The 16,207-nt window shown below is 36.1% G+C and overlaps 3 protein-coding genes across 9 annotated transcripts; 1 reads left to right on the forward strand and 2 right to left on the reverse strand.

Annotated features, from left to right (window-relative positions):
• Positions 1-4,437: 4,437 nt before the first annotated feature.
• Positions 4,438-8,990, forward strand: LOC141670377 (organic cation/carnitine transporter 7). 2 transcript variants are annotated; one of them, XM_074476190.1, is made up of 6 exons: positions 4,438-4,655; positions 5,905-6,173; positions 6,798-7,035; positions 7,516-8,047; positions 8,154-8,356; positions 8,473-8,990. In XM_074476190.1, the coding sequence occupies exons 2-6, from the start codon at positions 5,905-5,907 to the stop codon at positions 8,719-8,721; spliced, it is 1,491 nt and encodes a 496-aa protein (XP_074332291.1). In that variant the 5' UTR covers positions 4,438-4,655; the 3' UTR covers positions 8,722-8,990. The 2 variants fall into 2 exon arrangements, with proteins under 2 accessions (XP_074332291.1, XP_074332300.1); XM_074476199.1 differs by lacking the exon at positions 4,438-4,655 and having other exon boundaries at positions 5,927-6,145.
• A 159-nt stretch (positions 8,991-9,149) lies between these two features.
• LOC141670358 (protein NLP6-like) lies at positions 9,150-11,934 on the reverse strand. Of its 3 annotated transcripts, none has more exons than XM_074476165.1 (6): positions 11,738-11,934; positions 10,925-11,216; positions 10,801-10,836; positions 10,014-10,722; positions 9,759-9,914; positions 9,150-9,632 (listed from the first exon to the last, which is right to left on the reverse strand). In XM_074476165.1, the coding sequence occupies exons 2-6, from the start codon at positions 11,123-11,125 to the stop codon at positions 9,193-9,195; spliced, it is 1,542 nt and encodes a 513-aa protein (XP_074332266.1). In that variant the 5' UTR covers positions 11,126-11,216; positions 11,738-11,934; the 3' UTR covers positions 9,150-9,192. The 3 variants fall into 3 exon arrangements, with proteins under 3 accessions (XP_074332266.1, XP_074332261.1, XP_074332275.1); XM_074476160.1 differs by having other exon boundaries at positions 11,703-11,934; XM_074476174.1 differs by having other exon boundaries at positions 9,410-9,607; positions 11,703-11,934.
• Positions 11,935-12,247: 313 nt separating this feature from the next.
• LOC141670387 (protein NLP7-like) lies at positions 12,248-14,689 on the reverse strand. 4 transcript variants are annotated; one of them, XM_074476217.1, is made up of 6 exons: positions 14,071-14,688; positions 13,943-13,978; positions 13,636-13,864; positions 13,093-13,462; positions 12,754-12,909; positions 12,248-12,628 (listed from the first exon to the last, which is right to left on the reverse strand). In XM_074476217.1, coding segments are annotated over exons 1-4 (732 nt in total). In that variant the 5' UTR covers positions 14,536-14,688; the 3' UTR covers positions 12,248-12,628; positions 12,754-12,909; positions 13,093-13,460. The 4 variants fall into 4 exon arrangements, with proteins under 4 accessions (XP_074332318.1, XP_074332314.1, XP_074332306.1 ...); XM_074476213.1 differs by having other exon boundaries at positions 13,093-13,374; positions 14,071-14,687; XM_074476205.1 differs by having other exon boundaries at positions 13,093-13,864; positions 14,071-14,689.
• Positions 14,690-16,207: the final 1,518 nt, after the last annotated feature.

Genomic DNA, 16,207 nt, shown 5'->3' on the forward strand with positions numbered 1-16,207 from the left:
ATGTGATCTTCATCAAGCTAATGACAAAGATCTAGGTCAATCTAAGGTGAAAAATAAATACAAGCTAACTATTGCATGTCTTCTTTCTTGTATTGCTTCCTTGGCTGGCCTCCATATGAGATTACCCTTCCCTGATCTTCAAATCTTCATGTCTTCATGTACATTACACGAATGAAAAATAAAAACTAATCTAATGTACTTACAATAAAAACTCGAGTTACATTTGAGATTTATTAATTACAAAATCAAACGACATGCAAGCCGTATTTAAAAAAAAACAAAACCATTAACATAATCATAAGTCATAACCATCCACCATGCTCAATTAACACATAAGAACATGATAAAACACATAATATGATCCTAACATATCATACCCATCATGATCTAATCATAAAAACCAAATATGACAATAATCAAAAAATTCGAAATTAAATCTGATAACATTAAATCGCAGATTACAGGGCCAAAACGACATCAAACGTCAGACGCTCGATTCCATATGAAATAGCGTATTCGTTTGCCAAAATAGGACACCAGACACAGATTTCAGCAAATCCGCTGCATCCGATTCAGAATCATATCACATACGATTCTTATAATAAGAACAAACACAAAACATGTACTCCCTCAGTCCCTTCCAATTGTTTACATTTCTGAGGAAGTGTCCGGCACGCATTTTAAGGTGCATAAAAAGTATAGTTATGTAACTTATTTTTACAATTTTCTTTTTCTGAATAAAAGTTGAATGTTTTAATTTTTATTCAGAAAAACAAAATTGTAAAAATAATTTACAGAACTATACTTTATATGCACCTTAAAATGCGTGTCGGACACTCTCTAAAAAATGTAAATAATTGAAAGGGACGGAGGGAGTATATATTAGTATATATACAGATTATATAATCATCGTATAATTTTACAACTCTCATGAATATCATATGTTAAAAATATATACATACATACGCATATATAAACATAACAACATGTAAAACATACAAAATCACATACATATCAGTCATGGAATATTGTATACATGTTATCAACATAAAACCAGTAAACACATAAACGAATTAACCACTTTTCGCAAGTAGATCTGATGCCATTGAAGGGTTTCGAGCACATAAATGCAACAAAAACGGTAAATAAAAAACGTAAATAACCAGAATTTTCAAAACCCATCGCAGGATCCATGCGAAAAATAGATATTTAATTCGTAGATTAGATTGTTTACTTTAAGAAGCTTTACAAACTGGTTAAATAATGGAGATCCAAAGAATGTTCAATCACCATGCATCCCGCTCTCGCGATCTCCGTTCTTTCGGTATCTACATGAATGCTTGAACTAAAGGATTGAATGTGTACTAGCACAAACTCGTTTCTTCTTGCTCTCTCCATCTTCTCTCTTGGTGGCTAGGGTTTTAGTAAAAGTCTTGCACACAAAATCAGCCACACAAGAGATATTATATAGAGAGTAGAAAAATAATTATAACTCTTAACTAATTAGGAGTTATTATTAATTCAAAATTTCTATTTGTATAATAATTAAGTCATGCTTAATTATTTAACAACTGAATTTCATAATTGATTTTAGTAAATTCGAATATCATTATTTATCTAATTAATTAAGTCATACATAATTAATATTATAAATAATTCGAACTGTTTTAATTTAACTTAAATCTTATTTAAATTAAATAATCCTTTAAGTATTCTTTGTGTGTGATCCTATATGTTATTATTACGTTGACAATGAATTTTAAATCTAATATAAAATCGTAAACAATGAGCGGCATCTAGTAATACATCATTGCTACCCAAGTAATAATAATTGAATCGGTGATCGATTGAACCTTTCGTGAATAATATACAATGTAATATAATACCTTTAACCAAATATTATAGATTAAACTAGAGGCATGTTATGTGTCATCCTCATCATAGTTTAATCCAAGTTTCCTTGATCAATAAGTAGACTATCATATCAAATCAACATTTGAGCGTGACCACGCATTTCATAGTCTAGCTCACACAAGAGGCCACCAATATCACTCCTAAAATAGGAGGCTTAAATCCCATCTAGATCATTCATATTTCTCATACGATTCATAATATACCCAATGTCCACTTTTATCATTACCCGGTCAAGGATAACTTTTAATAGAATCAATGTATATTAATTCTCGTATAGAAATATAATGACTTCAAGTCTAAGGACCATTACATCATTATCACTATGAGAATTATTTATGACACAACAGACATGTAGAATCTCACATCGGGTCTATCCAGCACCATGTACATTTACATATGCCTGTGTTTTTTACTTTAGTATCACTATACCTATGTTCAATGAGATATGATCATCAGTCAACAAACACACCAGTCTTAATGGATTATTATTGTCTCTTAATAATAATACTTGACTAGGAACCTTTAGTATTATTGATATTATTCTCATAATCTCATTTTTAAGTCACGTACTTAGAGATATAGAATTGCATATCATATTCTAAGGACATTTATTAATCTAACATTTATATCGCGGTAAATTAAGAATTAATAAATTATAAAGGGAATAATCGATATAACATATACATTAATAATCCAAATGTCTTAAACTAAAATATTATAGTGTTGTCTCTAGGGCACAAACACTAACATATATATCATAAAGCTACAATAAATTCCTATCGATTATAAGATATGTTACAATATAATTTATCTAGTTTCTATACATATCTAAATCAACAATTACGATCCTATAAATCAGCAGATTCTGGTTTATTATGTAGCTGTGACTTATCCAATCATATACTGACAGTCTTCATATCCTAATGCATATCCTGACTGCATCAGATCCTGACGGCTTGGCAAATCCTGACTGTCAGACCAATCCTGATTGGCTACACATAGGGCTGTAATTCGGGCCGAGCGAGTCAAGTTTCGAGCCGGGTATAATTTGAGTCGAGATTTATTGAGTCGAGCCGGCTCGTTTAACTAATCGAGCCTAAAACCTTACCCGAACTCGAGTTGTTTAATTTCATGAGTCGAGTCGAGCCAGCTCGTTTAATTTTACACTTAATCGAGGCAAAAACTCTACCCGAACTCGGCTCGTTTAATTTCACGAGTCGAGTCGGGCCGACTCGGGTAATTAAACGAGTCAGAACTTTTTCCCGAACTCGGCTCGTTTAACTAAACGAGTCGAGTTGATCCCACTTAAACGAGTTCGAGTTGGGCGATCTCGCGAGCCGCCCGACTCGAATTACAGCCGTAGCTACACATCATGATAACTCTTGTCAGATCCTGACGCTATAGCAGATTCTGATTCCTGACATAGACAATTTTCAACAATCTCCCCCAATTTATACTTTGTAGAATAAGCATAAATTCTAAAGTGTAGAGTACATATGTTATAGAGCATACTTAGTTACAAAAATTGATCTTCATATTTCTTGATATACTCTGCAGTATCTACAAAAGTTTTAACCCTTTCATCAGTCTTCTTCAACATTATCCCCTGTAGCCTGATCTTCATGTTCTTTTCATATTCAGATTTATCTGAAAGCTTATAGATAACAGCTATTAAATTTCTGACTGAAGTTCACTCAATCATCAACTCTTCCGGTGACACATAACACGCTTTTGGACTATCATGGTTATATGTCTCTGAGTTAGGACATTCTCGATCTCCAATTTTTTAATATATCAATTTCACTAAATATGTTTTTATTTTAATAAATAATTAAAAAAAATAAAATGAGGCAAAAAAACTAAAATACTATAAATAAGTATATACTCCCTCCGTCCCTCAGAGTTTAAGAAAAATGATAAAATAGTGGAGGAAAGTTAAAAAAGTGAGTAAAGTAGTGGGACCGATTAATATTATATGTATAAAGTGGATATAGTGGAGAGAAGTAGTGGATGTAGTTATTTTAAAAATTATAAAAACCTTACCATTTTTGAAAAGTTTTGAAATGTAAACAATTGGAAGAGACATCCAAAAAATGAAAGTATAAACAAATGGGAGAGAAGAGGGAGTAACTAATTAGGATATTGATAATTAATTAGTTACATGAGAGGATAAATTATATGAATTTATTTAAGAATATGTATTTATGTCAATTCGTGAATTCGTAAAATTTTACGTTTGAATAAATTTGATTAATTTTATAAAAAATTCGAATAAATGTCAATTAATTGAAATAGCACTCTATCAAATTCCCCCACTGGACTATAGAACTTTGAAATTTATTACTGCAAAAGTTCTACTATTTTAAATATTTAATTCAAATTTATACGTGTTAACTAAACAACCAACCTGAATAAAGATTTCAATTAAGAAACAAAGTAAAAAGACAAGGGCAGTCAAAATAACCAAATTGGTAGGCGTGTCTATGCATAAACAACCAAAAAATGACAGGTTTTAGTTGACCAAAATGCAAACAAACAAAAACAAAAGCTAATAAAAATGATCTCATTTGTTAATTATAGTAAATTCAAATTTCTTCTTCCAGACATCTTCATTCAGACAAGATGAATTCTTTTTTAATTTGATTCAACCTTGTTTTACAATGCAAAGATAAAGCTTAAGATCCAGCTTCCTCAACTTTGATTCCACCACCCCTTTTATTTCTCTGGAATATTCCTACCAGGTTTGAATTTTCTTGAAAATTTCATACGAAACATTGACTATATCAAGAAAATATTTAATTATTGATTCTGGGTGGTTAAAAGTTAGGATTTTTATGGTTCTTTTTTGAGTGTTCTTTCCTTTACATTGCTTGTTTGTTAGATCTTTGGTGAAAGATTAATTTTTGTTTTTTTCCTTTTATATAAACCTTGGTTGTTATCTTTTTAGAAATAGGTGTAGAAAGTGGTGATATTGTAATGTATGGATATGCATTTTACTTAGGTTGCCTGATTTGGGGTTTATGTGTTTAGCTTTAAGTTTTTGTTTGTAGCCTTAAAGAGTGAGTAATTCTTGAAATGGTAAATGTGATTTGTTCTCAGATGGTCTTATTGATGTAATTATAGTAATGACTTCTTTTAGATATATTTGTTGTGCATTAGTCTCACGTGTTGGTTTAGTCGAAAGAAGCAGGGGAAATGTCTCTAATTGATTAGTTTTTTCGTAGGATGTTGTATGTCAATTTACACAGTGAACTAGTTTTTATGATCTTAGTTACATGGATGCTGTTTTAGCTATACAGAAGGAAACACCTTTGAATATGGCTCTAGAGCAATATAGATAAAACATTGATACAAAATAGGCTGCATTGTGAAGAAAAATTAAAGTACTAATAAGTGTTACCGGACTAATATTTCCTATTAGCACCCTACTAATAATTACTTACTAAACTCCTGCTTTGTTTTGTATATGTTCATTCTTGAATATGATGTTGGCCTATGCTTCAGAATGTCATTACCCGATATCATACAATAGTAAAGACTTCCACAGTCTTTTTCAATCCTTGTATGGCAGTATGGTTATCTGGTAGTTCAATCTATCTTGCCTCAGGGTTATTTTGATGGATGGTAATAGGATAAGTACTAGTATAGATAGAATACTTAAGGTTTACAGTCATCTCAAGTATTTTATACTCACAATCAAGTATTCTCAATTTCAAGAGACTGCTACTTTTGTAACTTGATACATTCACTGGGTGCACGACATCAATGTGGTCACCCTGTTCATATTATGACATAACTAGCACGAACCTACGCTAATTTCTAAAATTAACACATGGTTACATGGTCATGACTTATGATTACAACATTTAACTTTTTATGTAAATTCTACAAACAGGAATTCAAATTTAGTTTGATGTAGTTTTAGTCGTGAAAAGGTTTATAGATAAAGAATTCCTTACCTATCATTTATCTTATGTTCCTATGTTAAAGATGGGGGAACAGGGCCAGACATACACTTTGGATGAAGCACTTGAGGCTGTTGGTTTTGGGAAATTCCAAATGTTTGTTCTCGGCTATGCTGGGATGGGCTTGATTGCAGAAGCCATGGAAATGATGCTTCTTTCTTTTGTGGGTCCAGCAGTTCAGTCTGCATGGGGTCTCTCACCTCGCAAGGAGAGTTACATAACCAGTGTGGTTTTTGCTGGAATGCTTGTCGGGGCTTATTCATGGGGTATTGTTTCAGATAAGCATGGAAGAAGGCAAAAATATTCTTCCCTTTTTCTCCCCGTTTGTAACTATGTCTCCATGTTTTTAAGTACTACCTGTAATTTGTAAGGAAAAATGATGCAACATTATATAATTTGTATGGTATACTATTGTGATATAGTTAATAAACTCCAAGCCCTTCATTATAACTTTGAAATATCTGAGAGGCCATTTCCTTTTATTTATAACTTTTTTAATCTCACAGCTATCAGCTTCAGTAGTCTCATCCCCAAGTAATTTTGATGATTTGTTACTTTTTGACACCAAGTGATTGGTCTATAGTCAACACCTATTCTTTTAGCCACCAGATATAGCTTGTAATTTGTAAAGGCTGTACATGTGCATCTGAAATATATGGGAATTGTTATTGGTTTTTCCAAAGGATTAATGATTTGACCCGACTTACTCTTTTGGAGAGATTTTATAATGCAATAGAGTTCCATTGATTAAAAGATTTAGAAATGGGTGGAATTTTGCTGTTCCTAGACCTGTATCTTGGTAGAGCAAGAAATAAACTTCTGTTTGAATGAATGGATCTTTTAATAGCATCATGGAATTATTTTATGTAAATAAACTAGCTTCTGCAGTATAATTTAAATGATTTCATCATCCTGCAGGAAAGGGTTCCTCATTACGGCAATGGTTACTGCTGGAGCGGGTTTCCTAAGTGCTTTTGCTCCAAACTACATATGTCTGATCAGTCTCCGTTGTCTGGTTGGTCTTGGTTTGGGAGGTGGTCCTGTACTATCATCTTGGTTTTTGGAGTTTATCCCGGCTTCAACTAGAGGCACTTGGATGGTTGTTTTTTCAACTTTCTGGACATTGGGAACAATTCTTGAGGCGTCACTTGCATGGGTACGTCATAATAGCAAGTATGGCATGCTCTCGTTGTCATCTACTTTTTACCGCATTATTCTTATTTTATGTTCGAAACATGTAATACGATAGGTGAAATGCCATTTGTTGATTGATACTGTTAAAATGCTAGAAATTTAAGGCTTTTTCCCCCATAGGTTCTTAGCTTCACTGCCAGCAGAGCTGGTCCCATAGGTAACTTCAGTGTCTGATCATTTTGAAAACAAATGTTTCACTCTATGATTTTTCTGTGATGCTCTTCATATGACTTTTCCCTTGTAGTAGATCTTTGATGGAGATTATTGAGATTGGGATACGGTTATAGCTCCAAATAACACCGTCCAATGTTGATGATTACATCATTAATACTTTTATCTTTCTTCTATATTCTAAGTGTTCTAAATTACTTGGAAAAGTTTAATCCATTATGACCGAGACGATTTTTACTAATTCTCATTTCTGTAATCTATATTTTTGCAGTTTGTAATGCCATCTTTGGGTTGGAGATGGCTACTTGCGCTGTCTTCTCTTCCTACATCACTGCTTCTTGTGTTCTATGTACTGACTCCAGAATCTCCAAGATATTTATGCATGCAAGGAAAGAGAGATGAAGCCCTTGTTATTTTGAAGAAAATAGCCAAAACTAACCAGAACAAACTTCCTCCAGGAATTCTTATTTTGGACCAACAAATCGAACTACAAGAAAACTCTTCTGAAGCAGAAGACAAACACCTGCTCTCACCAAAAAATATGGAAAATGCATTTCCAGATGAGAGCAGTAAAATGGAACAAAGAACTGATTCATCTGTGCTGACTCTCCTCTCACCTGAATTACTTAGGTCGACCTTGCTTTTATGGGTTGTTTTCTTTGGTAATGCATTCTCGTATTATGGCCTAGTTTTGCTGACAACAGAGTTACACAGTGAACATAGCAGTTGTAATCACAATCAGCTAAAATCAGATAATTCGCAGGACGTTAACTACAGAGATGTATTTATCACTAGTTTTGCAGGTATTATATTACTGTAAATAAAAGCATCTGTTTTCCTTATAAACTTGAGTGAACTTGTTTGTTATGTTGGCCGAGTCATTCACCTCTGATTTGTTTTTGCCTCAAGAGTTCCCGGGGCTTCTTGTAGCAGCAGCTACAGTCGATAGAATGGGTCGTAAGTTCTCAATGTCGGCAATGTTCTTTCTCTGTTGCACCTTTCTGCTACCGTTGGTATTCAATCAACCTCAAGGAATTACAACAGGTCTCCTATTTGGAGCTCGTATATGCATCACAGCAACTTTCACAGTGGTCTATATATACGCTCCAGAAGTAAGTCCTGATAAAAATTGTACTAGTTTCCATAAGATATGCAAGTTCAATCTTAAACACCGAACCATAATTGATCACTGATAGTTTGTGCGTGTGTTTGTTAATATGTATGGTAGATATACCCTACGGCAGTTAGAACCACAGGGGTTGGAGTAGCAAGCTCAGTAGGAAGAATTGGAGGAATGTTGTGCCCACTTGTGGCAGTAGGTCTGATTCATGGTTGTCATCAAACTTCAGCCATACTTTTATTTGAAGTTGTGATCTTTCTTTCTGGGGTATGTGTGCTCCTTTTCCCATTCGAAACTAGTGGACGTGAACTGACAGATTGTGTTCCTCCTGAAAAAGCGAACACACAGCCAACATGATGCAAACTTCTGCAAAAAAAATTTCTAGAGAACCAGTAGTCTTTTGTAGACATTGCTTCCCTTATTCAAGGTGGAAGGAAACATACATACACACCTACACATTTATTCTTTAGTCTGTTTTTGTTGTAATACATGAATTCATTAGTTTGCACTCACAACTAAAGTACAAATGTTATAGGAATTTCCTTGTAAAGTACATTGGTTGTTTCTACTGAATTTTGTATTCTAGCCATTTGAATTATGATCTAATACTATCTTGTTATAACACAGTTTTGTATGTTGCCAGTACGTTGATGTTTGAATGTTTCATCACCTATAATGCCATTACAAAGGTCTTTATACAGAAGCATTGAATTTACATAGATAAACACAATGCTATACAAAGACAGCAACCAAATCATCACACAAATATACAATTCAAACACAAATTTATTTGAGTTAATGAAACAAGAAGAAAGGTTCCATCTTTTTTCAAGGTGCAGAATAATGATTGACAGGCGGATGAATCAACATCTCTATTGTTGCTTTCTTTGCCATTTTTGAGAATTCCATACATTCCTGCACGTCCTCATCACAAGCAATCAAAATCAATTTATTGTCATTATCTTGGTACTTGATACTAAAACTATTTCTTTTCAACTTTAGCCTCTTAATCACATTGTCTTCTAACTCAGACATTCCTGATAAATTAGTTAGTCCAAACTTTATCGTAAATTCCTTATAAGTGGCCGTCACAGTAATCTTTTCCAACACTTGGCTTGTATGAGAAATTATAGGTGTGTCCTGCAGAGGACGCATGCTTGAAGAAACGTTCTGATTCCCCTTTTCAGTAGCAATCAATTTTCTCTTGCTAGGTTGCCACCATGTAATATTAAAGTCTCTACATCTGCGTTTAAATGTAGATCGACTAACTACAAAAAGGAACAATTAAAATAAAATAAAATTTGAGGTTGTGTAAAATATTATCAGCAGTTAATAATGTCGTTTGGATGAAGTTGAAAAATAGAAGTGCAAGAACATGGCAGAATGAAACATACCACCGAAGCTCTCTGCTGCATCTTTAAGTGGTTTTCCAAAATGCTTACTAATATTCTCTTTAGTAAAAGGTATTATAGATTTCTTGTGTCGTTTTGATTCAGCAGTCACAGCATATTCAACGTCTTCATCAGTTGACAGTTCTACTGAGTTATCCACTGTGAAGCCACCAGCAAAAAAAGAAATTTAAGAACGCATTTTATTTAGTACATTATCCATGTTTCAGTTTTATTCCTTTAAGCAAATAGTTAAGTTACCTCTATCAGCAGCCACGGTACTGCCCAAAATTTCGAAGTATTCCTCAAATCTTCTGGGCGGGGAAGCTTCATTGGGTGTTCTTTTTGGCGTTTCCCCCGTGGCAGCTTTTTGAGAAAACATTGAGGCTTCCTGGTGAGGAAGAGAGGTATGGGGTTGACCAACTTTAAAAGCATCAATAACTTGGACTGAGAACCCTTGTCCCAGTTGTTCTCCTGAAGCAAGCTTATAATCAGCTGGAAAACATTCCTTAATTTTTTCCCATAAAGAATTTAACAAGGTTTGAGGGTAATCATTATCCATTTGCTGTGCAGGCAGAAAGAAGAACTGGAGTATCCATTCATGATATGGCGAAGACTGGCTGCGCAAGTTTATTGTAAAACTAGCAATTGACCCACAGTTTCCTAGATAATGTGAAAAGGGGTATTGAGTAATGCTTAGTGCTGTTATATCCCTGCAGAAAAAGGCCCCGGCTCCTTTAGATGGTCTGCCAAGCGGGCCTTCATATTCGCTAAAGGGCTTGTGGAAATAGGCATCTTTGAACTGACACCACTGTGCTAAGTTTTCAGAAACTCCACCACTAAATTGTTTTACCAATAAGAGTTCCTCTTCATTAAAAATCCAGTATTGGGTAAGAGGTAAATGGAATGTTTGAGACACAATGACCAACATGCGATCTATTTCCGGGACAGGCTGGGCATATTCTTGGAACTGATAGCAAAATACAAAAAAAAAAAAAAAGTAAACAATTTGTTTTTGTAAAAAGAAGGATACTATGTTAAGGCTTACTTCTGTGTCTCGGCACCTCCATGACCAGTGAAATCTCTGCGTAGAGATAAGTGAAATGGGCATGTTAGAAACAACATTGACTTTTGAATAAACAAAGAGGAGGAGGAAATAGATTATGACATACCTTGGAAGGTTGACAGAAAGTCCTGAGAGTTTCAACGTCTGGGTTGCAAGTAGAAACAATCTCCATAACATCATAATCTCCAGATCCAGCTGATTCAGTTCCCTTGAAAGGGAAACAGAAAGAAGAAAGAATACCACAGCTGAGAGCAAAATGTAGGTGTGGGTATTCATCCTCTGAGTAAAACGAGATGTTAGGACTCATCTCAGGGCTGTTGTTCTTTAATACGCGTTCAATTACCCCATGGCAGGGGTCAGAGCAAGACCATCTGAAAGTATGACCGAGGAAGTGAGACCTGTAACGTAATAGATTTTTTCTGGCGTCATCGTCACAACCAATTATTAGACGACGTTAAAAATATATATCAAATATATATGGTGGCAGGGTGTTTAAAGTTAATAAATTTATCTACTAATGCAGAAACGTTTTCATGTTACATTTTTTTTACATCGGGTCTTTTATAATCCTGGTTCCGCAACTGACTATATCAAAGATTAGACGACGTTAAAAATGGAAGGACCACAAGGGGGGCAGTAGAAAGTGAAGGAACATAGAGAGAGGAGAACAGTAACAAAGACAGTGATGTTGGATAGGAAGAGGACAAGTGCAATGCAGAGAGAGGGGGGAGGGAGAAAGAGAGACTTAATATGTGTGTTCCCAAGCTGGGGTTTAGAGTTCAAGTAAGTTAGAAATGTGTGTGTTTTTTGTACTAACATAGTAACATCATATAACAATCCAATACCATCACACTAACCAACTACTAGAAGTATGTATTTCAAACCTTATGGGAACACCGTTATAGCTATCCATTCTCACCTCTGTGTAGTGAGACTTTTAGCTATCCATTATAGCTGTTATTTTCCAAACAAATTCTCCACATAATCAAACACGGGCTAGCTTATAGAGGAAAGTCCCAATACGTAAACATCAGCATATTATGGTGAAAATGCATAACATGTAAATCTATGTTTCTCAAAAGATTTACAACAGAAAAACAGACCATCTGGTATCAAGATCCATAATGACTGATGGGCGGATCAACCAACATCGTAATAATTGTTTTTCCTAATGATCTTGTGATTTCTATACATTTTTGCACATCCTTGTCACAAGCAATTAAAACCCAATCACCTTCCTCGTCTTTATACTTGATGCTAAATGCGTCTCTCTCCAATTTTAACCTCTCAATCAAATTATCTTCCAACTCTGCCATTCCTGATGAATCAAGCAGTTCAAATCTTATAGCAACTTTATTGTAGGTTGCCTTCACATTTATCTCTTGGCTTGTTTGAGAAGCAGTTCTAACTTGCAAAGGTGCCATGCTCAAATGAGAAAAATTCTGTATACTTAGTCCCTCGTCATTTACCCTGTTCAGCTTAGAGGAACTGTGACTCTTCAGCCTTCTCTTGCCATATCGCCATCTTTCAATACCAAGACCTCTACATATGCGCTTGAATGTAGATCGACTAACTGAAAGTATTGGAGATATGCGATCAGAAACACAAACTAGTAGTGGAAGCTCAAATATAGAAGTGAAAAAACATGGTAATATAAAACATGGTGTATCCTGCAGAGGATGCATGCTTGGAGAAACATTCTGTTAAACATTCTGTTTCCCCTATCCAGTAGCAATTAACTTTCTCTTGCTAGGTTTCCACTATGTAATACCAACGCGTCTACATCCACGCTTAAATGTAGATGGACTAACTACAAAAAGGAACATTTCAAATAAAAAAAAATTGACGTTGCGTAAATTATTAGCAATAATTAATTATGTTTTCTGTATGAAGTTGAAATTTAGAAGTGCAGGAACATGGTAGAACGAAACATACCACCGAAGATCTCTGCTGCATCTTTAAGTGGTTTTCCAAAATGCTTACTAATATTCTCTTCAGTAAAAGGTATTATAGATTTCTTGTATCATTTTGATTCAGTAGTCACAGCATATTCAACGTCTTCATCAGTTGACACTTCCACTGGCTTATCCACTGTGAAGCCACCAACAAAAAAGAAATTTAAGAACACTTTTTTTATTTAGTACATTATCCATGTTTCAATTTTATTCCATTTTAGGCAGAGTAAAAAAAGTACACATTTTGCACATTAATTAAATTTAATAAGTACATTTTCCATGTTTCTAGATCATTCCTTAAAACAAATAGCTAGGTTACCTCTCTCAGCAGCCAGGGTAGTTCGATGTTCTTCAGATGTTCTAGGCTGGAAAGCTTTAGTTGGTACTTTATTTGATGTTCTCTCTGCGGCAGCTTCTTCATGAGAAAATAAGTTGGTCCTTTTACCAGAATTATTTTCAAACAAATTTGAAGTGTGAGTATACTCCAAGACTTCAAGGTGAGAAAGAGAGCTATTGTTTTGACCTAATTTGAACGATTCAGGTTCAATTTGGGCAGAAGAGTTGATAATTTTGACCGATAGAACTTGTCCAGGTTGTTCTCCTGAAGAAAGGTACCAATTTGGAAGACATTTGTTAATTGTTGCCCATATAGAATTCAACAAGGTTTGAGGGTAATCATTATCCATTTCCTGGGCAGGAAAAAAGAACTCAAGTATTCATTTTTTATATGGTAGGGAAATGTTGCACAATTTGATTGTAAAACAAGCAATTGAACCACAGTTTAGTGCATAATGTGAAAAGGGGTATTGAGTAATACTCAGTGCTGTTATATCCCTAAAGAAAAAGTTTCCGGATACTTTACATGAGCTGCTAAGTGGGCCTTGAGCAATGTCTAAGAGCTTGTGGAAACAAACATGTTTGAACTGAGACCAGGGTGCTAAGTTTTCAGAAACTGGATAACTGAATTGCCGTACCAAGCAGGGGATCCAGCGCCCAGAGTTCCAGTATTGAGCAAGAGGTAACTGGAATGTTTGAGACACCACCTCCAACAAGTGATCTATTTCTGGGACAGGCTGGGTATATTTATGGAACTGATAGCAAAATATAAATAAATAAATAAGGGCAAACAATTTGTTTTGTAAGAAGGGATACTATGTATAAGGGCTTACTTTTATGTCTCTGAAGCTCCAGAACCAGTGAAATCCCTGCGAAGAAATAATTGAAATGAGCATGTTAGAAAAAACATTTACTTATGAACAAACGAAGAGAGGAGTAGGAAATGGATTGAATGACATACCTTGATAGATTGACAAAACTTCATGAGTGTTTCAACATCTTGGTTGCTAGTGGAAACAATCTCCATAACGCAACGCCGATTAGATCCATAGAAAGGGAAACAGAAAGAAGAAAGAATACCACAGCTGAGAGCAAAATGTAGGTGTGGGTATTCATCCTCTGAGTAAAACGAGATGTTAGGACTCATCTCAGGGCTGTTGTTCTTTAATACGCGTTCAATTACCCCATGGCAGTCAGAGCAAGACCATCTGAAAGTATGACCGAGGAAGTGAGACCTGTAACGTAATAGATTTTTTCTGGCGTCATCGTCACAACCAATTATTAGATATCTGTTCGGTTCCATTGCACGCTCATAGTATCCTCCTCTATAATTGCTTCTTGTCCAGAACAGAACAAGTGAGTGCTTTGAACCCACACATTTTAAAACCTCATTCTCTGAATTTGCAGCAATAGCGGCTTCCTCCATTCGACCTTTCAATATTTATCGGCGCTTCCTGTATTTCTTCTCAATTTCTTTCCCGCATTTCGTCTCCTTTTTTATATTATGTGATCAATTCTCCACCTTTAGTTTGCTTTTCATTCTTGCACAATAAGTCAACAAACCATATTCATTGCTTTTGCCAACTAATCTGCTTTTCAAAAATAAAAACTTTTACCAGCTAATTTAGCAAACATTGTGTTATGCCCGCTTTCGGTCATGAGTCCTAAACAGGTCCCCGTAGGTGTATTAAATAGCTGAACCGTATGTGGGTTAGAACCATGGATTAATATGACTTGAGTCAGCACATGCGGGCTGGGGTCATGACATGCGAGCTGGGCTCACACATGTAAGTTGGGCTCGCACTTGCCATCTGGGCTCCCACACGCGAGTTGGGCCCATGAGCCCACACGCGGGTTGGGCCCATGAGCCCACATCTTATGAAAACAGAGGTAACATTGTATTTATTAATTGAAAAGGAAGGCGGTGCGGGCCGAGATGACCAAGCCGACCCACATTAAAGGACTTTGTGTGCAACATGGAAAGTGACTCATAGATGACTGAGTTGCTCGTAGATTTCGGGCTGACACGGGTTATTTCCACAATTACGGGAAGAAATACAGAGATGTCGCGAGATTGTAGAAAGCGTGTGGAGCCGGTCGAGATTTACGTGACTAATTGGCTGAAGGCCTGCCTTTATCTTGGGCTTGGGCTGCACGGATTGGAGAAACCTAACCCTAACCTACGTGACTTATTCCCCAAGAATTATGTGAGGCTTGATCCCTATAAATAGGGCACGTAGGCACTTGTATGAGACATGAGTCGACACTTGATAGAGAATAACAAACCCTATTCTTTCTTAAGGAGTCAACATACAAGCTCAGCCACCACCATACATAACCTTCCTCCGTTTTCAAAACCGTCATTGATCCTTGTTCCGCCTATCAACCTCCACAACACTGTTATACGAAATTCTCCCTATAACAATTGGCGCTAGAAGGAGGGGAGTTTCATCTTAGGGAGAAGAGATGACCAAAGAAGGCAAACAAGCGGCGACACCAGGAAGCGGAGGCAAGAAGAAGGACTAGAGCGAGGTCGAGCTCACGCCCCTAGAGCTCGGTCGACTAGCGTGCTAGACCGAGTGGGTAAAAAGCTAAGTGAGCATAATCTCAGGCTTAAGTTAGAAAATTGCAAGAAAGAGAGAGAGAAGAAAAAGAGCCCGTGGGTCCGAGAGGCTTAAAAAGAGAGCGTGAAGCGACCCCTCCATAAAGACGTCAGCGCACCTCGCCCAGGAGGGATGAGCGACGTAGGCGCAGAGACAATCTTGAAGAAGAGTCGCAAGTGAGAGCTGGAGGAGGGGGACGCCGCGAGCGACCTCAGGGCTCACACCATTCGAGTAACGCGGGTGGTGACAGAGAAGGAGAAGTTGTTAGGGTAAGAGACCTGAGGAGGATCTTAGATGAGATGGAGCGAGAGAAGAGGGGGGGCCCCGACATCAGCTGCCCCTTCTCCATTTACGGCTGCTATCCGATCATCCCCCTCCCTCGGGTATTTAGGCACAACCCCGACCTTCTATTCAACGGCGAAGCCGACCCGGCGGAATATCTTATCTATACTCTTTATTAATAAGCGAAACTGTGTATAATTTGGTGCTAAAAGT

This window comes from Apium graveolens, chromosome 1, assembly GCF_009905375.1.
Source record: "Apium graveolens cultivar Ventura chromosome 1, ASM990537v1, whole genome shotgun sequence".
In the NCBI taxonomy this organism is placed as follows: domain Eukaryota; kingdom Viridiplantae; phylum Streptophyta; class Magnoliopsida; order Apiales; family Apiaceae; genus Apium; species Apium graveolens.

Coding starts and splice junctions, on each gene's coding strand:
- LOC141670387 (XM_074476205.1), bottom strand. CDS start 14,535: ATGGAGGAAGCCGCTATTGCTGCAAATTCAGAGAATGAGGTTTTAAAA. Junction 13,979..14,070: donor AGTTTTGTCAATCTATCAAG/GTATGTCATTCA, acceptor ATTTCTTCGCAG/GGATTTCACTGGTTCTGGAG. Junction 13,865..13,942: donor GGAGCTTCAGAGACATAAAA/GTAAGCCCTTAT, acceptor TTTTGCTATCAG/TTCCATAAATATACCCAGCC.
- LOC141670377 (XM_074476190.1), top strand. CDS start 5,905: ATGGGGGAACAGGGCCAGACATACACTTTGGATGAAGCACTTGAGGCT. Junction 6,174..6,797: donor TCAGATAAGCATGGAAGAAG/GCAAAAATATTC, acceptor ATCATCCTGCAG/GAAAGGGTTCCTCATTACGG. Junction 7,036..7,515: donor TTGAGGCGTCACTTGCATGG/GTACGTCATAAT, acceptor ATATTTTTGCAG/TTTGTAATGCCATCTTTGGG.
- LOC141670358 (XM_074476160.1), bottom strand. CDS start 11,731: ATGGATAGCTATAACGGTGTTCCCATAAG. Junction 9,915..10,013: donor TACCGTGGCTGCTGATAGAG/GTAACTTAACTA, acceptor GTGGCTTCACAG/TGGATAACTCAGTAGAACTG. Junction 9,633..9,758: donor TGCAGCAGAGAGCTTCGGTG/GTATGTTTCATT, acceptor TCCTTTTTGTAG/TTAGTCGATCTACATTTAAA.